At 46.2% G+C, this 11632-nt stretch overlaps 1 protein-coding gene across 1 annotated transcript in view; it reads left to right on the top strand.

Moving 5' to 3' along the window:
* The window catches only part of LOC307228987 (adenylate cyclase 9), a 38215-nt gene extending 27558 nt beyond the window's left edge, over positions 1 to 10657 (top strand). Inside the window, exons 8-11 of the mRNA XM_079998857.1 lie at positions 661 to 803; positions 1608 to 1637; positions 4738 to 5029; positions 5276 to 10657. Coding sequence (XP_079854983.1) covers positions 661 to 803; positions 1608 to 1637; positions 4738 to 5029; positions 5276 to 6298 — 1488 coding nt within the window. The 3' untranslated portion in view covers positions 6299 to 10657. The remainder of the gene's footprint in view (positions 1 to 660; positions 804 to 1607; positions 1638 to 4737; positions 5030 to 5275) is intronic.
* Positions 10658 to 11632: the final 975 nt, after the last annotated feature.

The following is an 11632-nucleotide window of genomic DNA, read 5'->3' as shown; positions in this document are numbered from 1 at the left end:
TTGGGGAGATGGGGGGGGTGGTGGTGGTGGCGTTCATCCTCCCAGTATCTGAAGCGATTCCGAAAGTATCTGATGTTTTTACACCTGTCTGCGTGTTGCACACTGCGTATTATTGATATGCATGATAAGACAGATGTTAAAAATAGATGCGTAATCATAAAAAATAAAAATAAAATCTCCTTCTGTTTTATTCTGTTTCATATTCATGAAACATTGAGTGAAATTGTGTGGATAAATTAAGAATTTGAACAACAGATTTAACAAGATATTATAAACATGCCGCCATTAGTGGGCCGCATTAAATTGTCTTGCGGGCTGCCTGTAGCCCCCGGGCCAGTAGTTGGAGACCCCTGCTCCAGAGTACCAACACTGTAGTGACTGACTAGGTACATATTAGGGAACATGAACAAAGCTGATCGTGATTGGCTAGTAGAAGGAGATCTAATTATGCTGCACTAAAATGTTGCTGTGAGAACGGCCACTTGGACACAAATAGCATCTCCTCACCTCGAAGGAACTCGTTTGGCTTCCTGTACTTCTATGTCACTGGTAGGAGGTTGGGGCGCAGAGGAGGCGCCGCAATCCTGCTGCAGGCACCGACTGATTTCACTGTCTACCATTTACTGCATTTGACTATTTCTTCTTCTTCTTCGTCATCAGTTGACCATGTTCCTGTGCTGCGCCACCATCCTGGCCATCATCCAGTTCTGTAACTTCTGCCAGCTGAGTTTCTGGATGCGCTCGCTCCTGGCCACCGCCACCGGAACCGGCCTGTTGCTCCTGCTCTACAGCCCCCTCCACAGGTCGGGGTGAGCGCCGGGTGGCCTACGAGCCCGAGTACACAAACAAACGCATGCAAACGCAAACAGTGTATGTACAAGAAAATCTGCGAGGAACAAAGCCGTGCCAAAAAGCCAGCAGCCTATGCATACACTCAAAGTCCCTCTGGGTACAGTTTGTTTGAAGAAAACAAACCATTTGCCATTACTGCCTCTTTCCCCAATGCTCCCTGCTGCCCTTCTGGTTATCTGCTGCCAGGTAAACAGTTAACAGATTTTTGGTGGCTGAACGTTAGGTCAGTGACGATCATGACATTTTAGAAGGGTTTAGTTGTCACACATACTATTGCACTTTTTAATTGTCTTTAACATGTAATAAGTCAGGGAGTCATTTATTGGCCGCGAAAACTGGAACAAAAACATTTGGGTAGACAATGAATTGTCCGTAACCCTCCTCATTCCGCACCTATTTAGTGCAGCATTTCTACCACTGGTTTAAAATGAACTGTGCACTGAAATCCATGAGCCTCCTGAGGTTACTATGTCAAAGTCCTTGTTTCAAAGTTCTGTCGTCAGTAGTTACTGATTTTGGATGTGACTCCAGAGAATGAATGGGGTATGAATTCATATCTGTGAATATCAAGCACTCACAAACCCACTCACAAAGTGCTTGGCTTGTTGAGGTGGTAATGACATGAGCTTAACCCGTCTGACCTGAAAGTACTTCCTACCCTTTCGGCCTGGAAACGAGGGGTCCGCTCCACTGACGTAGCATGTTTATGTCTGAGTGTGTGTGTCAGCAACTGACACCTGTCTGCTCTCTTTCAGCTCCGGTAATAACAGCTCTCCGGCTCTTAGGTAGGTGTCTCCATGGGAACGGGGAAGTTTGACGGACGGGTAACGTTTGCGGGGTCGGCCCGGGCCAAGAGCCGTCTTTTATGTTTTCATACTCCCCGCTCGCTCTTTCTCTCTCGCTTGCTCATTTTCTGCCTTGGTGCTATTTCATTGGCGCCTCTTATCGCTCCCACTCACGCAGAGTGTGTTTGAGTTGTAATTAATGCAAAATGTCCACCAGCGTTAGAAATGACTCACACTTGCCTTTAGCATTATGTTTGCATGTTAACTAGCTCACCCTCAGATTTAGAGGAACATTCCACTCTGGCTCTCACCTCTATAAGTACATAAGTTGCTGTGGCTAATAAAATCACAATCAGCTCTCAACACATGGTGACTCCAACGATATCACCATAAACTAATATTCAGCGCAATATTTAGTGTCAAGGTACGGTCATACCGCCGGCGCTGCAGAGCGACAGGCTGCAATGCATTTCAAACGGAGTGCGGAGCAGCAGGTTTCATCTTTATGCAAATGAGCGGCGCCCGGCGACAGCCAATAGGAGGGAAGATACGCTCTCAGTGGCGCTGATCCTTGGAAAATGGAAGCCGGGACCACTGTATCATTGTTCATGATAAGGCAATTTAGCCATTTTATGTTTCTGCAACAAGGACAATTCTTTATTCTCGGGGCGAGTGGCAAGACTAAGTCCGGAATTTTTTCAAGAGGTTATTTATTTTTCGAAGTCAACAGCTGCATCATTTTTAAGTACACGCAGCACGATCCACCTATAACATGTATATTAAATGTGGAAAGGGAGAGAGGTTTGAAATGTTGAGCGGACCCACAATATGCAGTCGATTTTGAGCCGGCGCGCCAGCGAAAGCCAGGGGCACAGAGACCTGGCGACAAGATGGGAGCCGCTTGGCTTCACACTGCTGCCCCGAGCCTTACTGCCCTGCTGTGGACTACAAGCGAGGGGAGGCAGCTAAAACATTTTGGATGTGGAGGTCAAGGACCAGTGTCACGCAGAGAAGGCGGGAATGGAGGCATTATAATATGTTGCACACAAACGTGGGAGTTCGAATGGACCACCGATGTGCCAGGTTGCCATGTTGAGGGTGTCCCGACAGGTCTGTGGATGAATGTGGCTTACCCCATTAATCTGCATAAAGTGCATGTCTTGTTGAAGCCAATAAATGTTTTTTTACAGGCTTTATGTGACCGTATTCTTGCTTTACTTTATGGATGTTAGTTGCAGTGGCCTTGAGAGAAATGCGCTCACGTTCCTTTCCTAATCTGTCTGTTGACCCGGTGAATTGAAGTCTTGTTTAGAAATGGAGTAAATCATGGCAATCAACAAAGTTTAGCCTGACGGGCTCGAAACAGGAAGCTGCTTTAAAGCCAAAGGTAACGTGATTGGCTATAAATGTAAAACCAAAACAAAATCCGATGTGCTGATAGCAGCCCCCGGCAGTTATGTGGCAGCAAAATGTTAACGCCAAAGCAGCCGGTGAAAACGGCGAGCTTCGTCTCCCGTAGTGTCTTCTATGGTCAGGCTGCAATTGCTCTATTTATAGGTCAGTGCTCCTGGCTCTCCTTCTCGTTTCTCTGGCCATTTTTCAATCTCGCCGAAGTTCATAGAAATGCTTCTTCGTGTGTCTCGTTATCGTCGACTCTCCGCATTACTTCTCATAACCTGTGTGCAGCACAAGAAACATTCATAGCTGCAAGCCCGTAGGCCTGCTCGCTCTGTGTCAGCACTCAGCACATCTGATATAAAATAATCTGTTAAAGACCAAGTTAAACCTCCGCACGGGTGTCAAAATCAAACATCACAGTACGACACAATACGACCAGCTAAAGCAGGGCACGGCGTACTCTGCAGAGCGGAGTGCTATATTCTATAGTTCGTTGGCACAAAGAAGAAAGACACTGGTAGGTGAAATAGGAAAACAGCCCATAAACACACAAATGTATGAGCATTAAATCAAAACCAGAGCGGCCAGCCAGGCTGCATCAGCAACGGTTAAAGTTTACCCATCACATACAGGTGAGCGCGATCAGTTCTCAGTACAATTAAGACATCGAATGCGAGGCTGGCGTATCAATAAACCAGCCTATAACCAAACACACACATGCATGGGCATGAAATACAACATTTGTGAGTAAGCTTCCTCGTTTTCCTTTTGACATATGACTGTACGCTGACTACAAAACAGAGAAATGAAGAACGGCGATTTGGCCCGCGGACTGAGCGGGACAAAGAAAGTTTCTTTTTTTTTTCTGATCTTTGAGTTAAAGCGAGTGAAATCTATGATACTGGGCCGCCAAGCTTCGACAGTGATGGCGAGAGTAGCATGCTGCCGGTATCGTTCATAGCCTAATCGATAATAGCCACATTTTACGCGTGATCCGTGGTGATGAAGATACAGAAAATAGAAATCCATGGTTAAAAGATTAGATTCAACTAATTGTCATTGCACAGAGTACAAGTACTGAGGCAACAAAAAGCATTTCTCTGCATTTCACCATCCTAGTAACTGATGTATCTAGGAGCAGTGGGCTGCATATAGCGGTGCCCGGGGAGCAGTTAGGGGCTTAAGTGTCAAGGACACACCAGCACGCGACTAGGAGGAGCCGTGCAATCTTCGAACCGGCAGTCTTCCGATGACTAGACGACCCGCTCTGCTTCCTGAGCCACTGCCCCCAAAAATGGCATATTGTCAATATTTTAGAGACCCCCCCCACACCCCCCCAAAATTTCATCAAGCATGTTTTCAGGGGAGCTCCCCCTGTAGTTTGCACCTTGCTCATAACCCTCCAAGCCCTTTCCACATTTCTTCTTCCCACTCCTCTTTTCCTGTTTCTATCTTTGTGTGCGAGGCCTACTGTACAAGGATGAATGAGGGTTCTTATGCTGCCTTTACACCCTCCCTGTGGTCCTTTTTCGGCTTTACCTTTGTGTTAAGTTTAGTTGCCGCTCGTGTGAGTCGGTAGTTTGGTTCATGCAACGAACTGAGCACTGATTTAAACTCATTTCTTTCTCAATTGTATTCGATTATCCCTACTCTTGCCAGCCCTCACGTATCATTCTATATCTCTTCCTCTGTTCTCTGTCAGGGGGAACCTCACCACGCTGGGTGAGGTGGGCTCACCACGGGTCACTCCAGAACCTGGCCCTGATACCGGGCTGCGCCCTCTTGACATCCTCGTTCCGGAAGCCATCCTGGCCTTCTTCCTGCTGCTCCTCTTAGTCTGGTTCCTCAACCGTGAGTTTGAGGTCAGCTACCGGCTCCATTACCACGGTAATGTGGAGGCCGATAAGCACCGCTTCAAGATCCAGAACATGCGAGACCAGGCGGAGTGGTTGCTGGGCAACATCATTCCCATCCATGTTGCTGAGCAACTCAAGGTTGGGGCTTTCTTTTTTTCTTTGTTTTTTTTTTTATATCTCTTTAAACCCCTCATTACCAGGCTACTCACACAAAGCTGATCACAACATCGAATAATGGTTGCTTTCATTATTACAAGGATCTGGTGACACGCCACACTTTACGCTGTCCACATTCCAGATCCCTGAAACGTCCCTTCACAGCAGATAATATCTAAAACAAACATGATTTATAATGCAACTGTCTCTGCCCCAATGTTTCCACAGGTGACCCAGAGCTACTCCAAGAACCACAACAATGTCGGCGTGATATTTGCGAGCATCGTGAATTTCAGCGAGTTCTATGAGGAGAGCTATGAGGGCGGTAAAGAATGCTACCGCGTCCTCAACGAGCTGATCGGAGATTTCGACGAGCTGCTCCGCAAGCCCGAATTTGCCAACGTGGAGAAGATCAAGACCATCGGCGCCACCTACATGGCGGCTTCGGGGCTCAACGTTCAGCAGCTGACCGAGAGTGAGGACGACCGGCCCGACTCGCACCTCAGGGCGCTGTTCGATTTCGCCCTGGAGATGATGGGCGTGCTGGACGACTTCAACAAGAACATGCTCGGCTTCGGCTTCAAGCTGCGCATCGGGTTCAACCACGGGCCCCTGACGGCCGGCGTCATCGGCACCACCAAGCTGCTCTATGACATCTGGGGGGACACGGTGAACATCGCCAGCCGGATGGACTCCACCGGCGTGGAGTGCAGGGTGCAGGTGAGCGAGGAGAGCCACACTGTGCTCAGCTCCATGGGCTTAGAGTTTGACTACCGAGGTACAGTCAATGTAAAGGGCAAAGGTCAAATGAGGACCTTCCTGTACCCTAAAAGTGGGGAAAGCATTTTGGGGCACCAGGAACAGCCAGAGGCTGGCCGCGGACCCTTGTCCGTAGCCAGTAAGATTTCTGCTGCCAAGGTAGCAGCTCCTCCTCCTCCCCGTTCCTCATCTCACAATCCTCCCTCCTCTTCCTCCCTCTCCACACTCACCACCACAACCCAAAGTAGCTCCATGGGACCTCTGGGAGCACGGCCAGAACCTGGCCAGGCTAAGCCCAAGGAGGCCAGGGAAGAGGGGTATAGGGACGCACCACACCTCCCCGGGCAACCCCCTGTCCAATATCCTCTCCAACCAGCCCCCCCCGAACCCTATCCGGAGTCAGTGCTTCACGCACATAAAGAGGGGGAGGGTGGAGGGGAGGACGCCGACGAGCTCACGAATCTCAACGAGGAGTTTTACTCCCGTCTCTGATTCGCCCATTCCCATCGCTCTTCCCCGCTGTCCACCGTCTCTCGGCAGGACGGTCCGGTCGGGAGGCCTCGGCAGGACATTCCTCCCTCCAAGCATGGCTCAAGTGATGTTGCTGTTTTTCCAGAAGAAGTGGGCAGACGGACAGAAATGGAGAGAAGCTTGTTTTGTCACAGCCCAGCTACAGTACTTACAAACACGAGGGCTACTGACCTTTTTGTTTTCCATGTGAAGGTGGTTTAGGTATCGGGGTGGGCTGGCCGTGTGTCGAAAACTTCCAAATATAGTACACGTGTGTCCAGAAAGGGGCTTTAGGAGGAAGGAAATCGTCCTGGTTTTACCTTTTTTGTTTTGTTTTTCTTTTCTTTTTTTTCCCCATTAAGTGCCTTTAAGAACAAGAACCATGAACTAAGAAATATGAATATTAAACAAAAGAACAACCTTTGGGCTTTTCTCCCTTTAAGATCGAAACTACTTTTAAATGCTGTGGTTTCTAACGCTGTGCTATTATTTTACTGTCAGTGAAATTCGTTATTGTCACGCCATTATTTTTTTTTTTTTCTGAACTTGATTGAAGTCTTCACTTGATCCAAGGGAAAATAATTGCGGAGTATTTTAAACCGAGCGGAGCATGATATCGCCAAGCAGGGAATTGTGGGTAGAATAAGGGAATTACAACAAGCAGTGTTAATCGATGTATTCTGCTTTGACACAGTATTCACATGTACGAGTCTCGGTACAAAGGGACTAAACAGGGCTTCGTAGATGTTCGGCATCCAAGTGCACATGGAAGCAGAGGTCTTTGAGCCAACAGTATTTCGACGGCCGCTCGTTATTTCGGGAGTCGTCTCGGTGAGGATGTTTCTCTGAGAGTTTTGCCCGTCGTAACACGTGCATCCAGAATCACAAGAGAAAATTCAATAAGGGAATAAGTTGGGATGGGGAAAGTGATTTTTATTTTTTTTTTCCCTGCAAACGTTAGATGATCACAAACACGGTATGGCACTTTAAAAACTGCTTAAATTGAAATGTAATTGACAATCAGTGTGTAGTGATGACCCCCGGACTTGACTGGATAATGTTCAATTTTGTTCAGGGAACTACGAGTAGTTTGGGGATTCTTCAATGAAGTTAGCGCCACCTGTGGACAAAAGCGTCGATTTGAGCTCTGTCTCCCGTTCTTAAAGGGGACCTATTATGCTCCTTTTCACCGAGTTGTAGTTACTAAGTGTATCGTCTCTGAGGTCCCCAGGGAATGTTTTTATGAACATACCACTCAGATTACGTATTGGAGCCATTCTAACGTGCGTCCAATCCACCCTGTCTGAAAACAGGCTGTTTAAGTGGGCGGAGCCACCCTCCCGAGGCCCCGAGGTCTGTCAGCCAATGGCGTTTGAGCATGACGTCCAGCTTTCATTGTAACTATTGCATAACTTTCGCTGATTTCACCTCATCAGTCCACCCAAGTCTGTTTCAGAACAAATCTGCGGCGAGAAAAAAGCAATCCAGTTGCTGAATCTTCACTCATAATAGATCTACACGACCTCATTTAAAGGTTTGTTCCAACTTTTACCGTGGTGTCCGGAGCAGAGTGGGATCCTGCGGAGCCTGGGGCCTTTTTTTGTTTCATCCCATTACCGAAACGTCGGAAAGTAAAACAAATAGAATAAATGCATCTACAGTTTTGTTTGGGGAAAACACGGAGCGGATCGCGCGGGCCTACAACACAGTCAACCCACCGTGGACACGCACACTGAAGGAAACAGGGCAGAATTATGTTTTTAAACACTTACATTTCCATCGTCTGCAGTTTTGCCACGGACGGTTGGTATTAATTCCTCTTTCTCTTCAAAAGATTTGTGCCAGTCTCCGCCGCCAACAGAGCACTTCCCACGCTCAGTTCTTAGCCTTCGATGCCGGCGGGGTCCGGTCGTGCTCGAGCCCCGGGACACAAATCTGAACGGCTCGTTTTAAGACATGTTCACTGAAACAGACAGCTCACAAAAACCCCACTGGGTTGTCTGGGAGACCCAAATGTAAGAATGTAATGAAAAGGTGAGTTTTGCATAACAGGTCCCCTTTAAGGAGAGTCCTCGACTCCATCGTAGTCAATGCATTTGCGTTGGAAGGTAAGAGTCAGAGTAGTTAGTTCTTAACATCAGCTTTGTGCGAGATACAGTACAACGAAAGGAGGTAATGGTTTACGACACGTATTATGTATGCTATTTTAGATTTTGTGAGGAGTCCAACTCGGTGACGAGCGTCTGGAGAATTTGTCAAACTCTCATAGAAATCATCAATATTATCGCCGACGGTCCCCGATTTCCAGCGGAAAGCTCCGGGTGGTGCCTTCGGAGCACCGTTCGGATGACACACACAGTTTCCACGTGGTTCTTGTACGACTGTGTGTGAGCTTTCTTTTCCATCCAACGACCTTATCCGGTCGAACCATAACTACAGTCAATTAATGCTGATCATCGTCTGCTTTTTGACATGTGATTTGCTCCGGGGGGAGTTTTCGACTTTATTCAATCACAGCTTTCTGCGTCAATGTTGTATCAATGTACTTAAATTGTGCCACTTTGACTGAGTGATTTAAAGGTGCAATGCATCCTATACTTTGGAGCTCATTCTTTTTTTTTGTAGTGCCTGAAAGCATGACAAACCGTCATTTTGACATTTCTTTTGTTTTCATTTCATATTCTTATTTTGTATCACGCTCATGTCCTGATGAGGAATCGATAATGATTGTATGTTTGAGTAAACAACGCGCCCCGTGCAGTCTTCACTGCGCTATATTTTCACAAATTCAACCCCTTCGCTGCTCTCTCCAGTTCTTTCATATTGTCTTTCGCTTTTTGCCAGATGTGGCGGGCTGGTGCGCCCACTTCCTCACTCGTTTTCAATCTCAGTAAAGACGTGGTGAGATTCACTCCTTCCACTGTTATTTCACTGTTTGACGCAGTGTAGGGGATAGAAACACAATGTTTTAAACTGATATAAATGACACACTTTCCGTCTCTATCAGTAGCGTCGTTGGAAATTTGATTGATGGATTTCGTCTTGACAAAAGCCCCCCCTGACTTGAAACGCTGGCCAAACACCGGCAGACACAAAGGTAAAGCGTGCGTCTGACCTATCTGGAGCCAGAAACACGACGTTTGCCTCTCTGTGAAATGTAAGGAAAATAAATAAAAACAGACGTCAGTGCCTTTTAACCAGGAACCACGTTAGTCCACTTGTGGAAGCTGGGTGAGCTTTTTTCCCCCCTCTAAACCGAAGCCCAAATATCATTATGCCTTAAGGAGCGCATATAAAATGTATTTCGCTTTGGTGTTTTTCAGTCGTGCATCACAAATAAACAGATTCTGTGTAAAATAGAATATTTAATTGTACACGTATTATACCGTACAGGCGAGTATCTAAAAGTTACCTTTTCCTCGTGGGCACGGCACCACCTCCCGCTCTTATCGCTCACCTCTGATCACAGAGAAATAAAGACCAAGATGAAGCCAACGCCACTGGCTCCACAGTGACCTTCGGAGTGGGAGTGATACTGTTTGCATGGAATGAATGATGGGGAGATTTAACTTGTGAAAGAGCTTTTGGTCTGCTTTGTTATCCTTTTTTTTTTTTTTTTGCAGTATATATTTTTAGTTCATGTTGGATTTGGAGCTCGTTTTTTGCATGACTTCACCAGATAACACGTTCAAAACACCCTATGCTTTGCGCATTCAGTTAACGTGGCTATTGCTATTCCACCTAAAAAAAGACCTCTGCTTTTCCCATGTACCGATTGCCGCGGTTTTTGTAATTCAGATTTATTCACATTCATATTATTTTTATTATTATTATTATTATTATTTGTTACGTTTGTGGTTGGTGTATAAAGTGCCGTAGTGCATCCAAACTCGAAGCCACAAATTAAAACAGATGAGGCTATTCATCCAAGTAAAGGGTAAAAAAAAAAAATAAAGCATCACGACTAAAGGAACGTGACAGAGCGATGAAGGCAAATTTCTATAAATGGAGGTTTTTCTTTGTAACACTCATTGGAAAGAAAAACCTCGGTCTGGTTCAAACCCTAATAAAACGCTGCACTCGTTTGCGAGTCAATCCAACTCCGATGCTTTTAGCCAACACTGGGGTGAGGTGTTACACGACAAAAAAAGTGTATATTTTATTTTCCATTTCCATGAATCAGACAGTATATTGTTTGTATGTTTTTGTGCACACTACTACCCATGTAACATTTAACACATGATCATAATCTGTATACATTTGCACAAAGCACTCAGTGTTTGTACATATGCACAGGTATTGTATGTCACTTTTTTTTTAATATATATATATACACACGTGCATGTGCCTAATGTTGTCAATGTAAAACAATGAAAAAGAGACGATCAAATGATTCACTGTGAGTCTGTTTGAGTGAGAGTGAGTTTCCATTGTGAGTTTTTATTATTTTTTTCCCCCTCCTCAGCGTGGTAGAGATCCCAAGCAGAAAAACAACGTCACGTCATTATCTTGCGATTGACCGAGGGGGTCAAATCGTACAAACAACGTTGCAAAAACGTTTGGTGTTGAACTTAGCGTTGGGCTGGGAAAGTTAGGTGTCCGTTTTATTTTATTATTATTATTTTTTTTATATACACCCGGAACCTCCGTCAGGACCGGGCGTTGAACCCACATGGTTCAGCAGGGACGTGTCCCGTAACGACCCTCCACAAATTGATCAATAAAGTCGTCATCTTCTCCGTGGCCACAAGCCACAGTTTGTGGATTTGGGCTCGCTGTCGTATGATCCCAGTACAAGTCTTAAAGGAGGGGTTTTTCAAGCCAGGGCCTTATTTAAAAAGATAATACATATATATTATTTTTAAATGCTTCCCGTCATTGATTAGGGTCAACGCAAGCATCGCCGAGCGCTTCACGAATGAGCAACGTGACGCGCGGCTGCGGCTTCTCACCGCGCCTCAGTGCAGTGGGGCAAACGCCGGACAGCAGACGTACCCTTTAAAGGCGAACCATCCACCCGGGCCCTCCCACAGGCGGGTCTGTGCATCCCACCGCTCATTGAAAACCATTCAAACTAGGATCCAGGATCCAATCGTCACGTCTGACCCAAAGCTTTATTCCAGCCCACAGGCCCCCCCCCCCCTTGGTTTATTAACAAACTGAACCTGGGAGAGGGTTCGGGGGCCAACGGGGACGCAGCACATTATTGTATCTCCGGAAGGTGAAAAAGGTTGAAAGTACCAGATTCAAATAAAAACTCTGATTAAAAAAAAAACAAACAAAAAAAAGACAAAAAAACCCTGTGCATTTTTTGTA

This window comes from Zeus faber, assembly GCF_960531495.2.
Source record: "Zeus faber genome assembly, chromosome: 4".
NCBI classification, from domain to species: Eukaryota; Metazoa; Chordata; class Actinopteri; order Zeiformes; family Zeidae; genus Zeus; species Zeus faber.
This window is presented reverse-complemented; position numbering and strand designations above follow the sequence as displayed.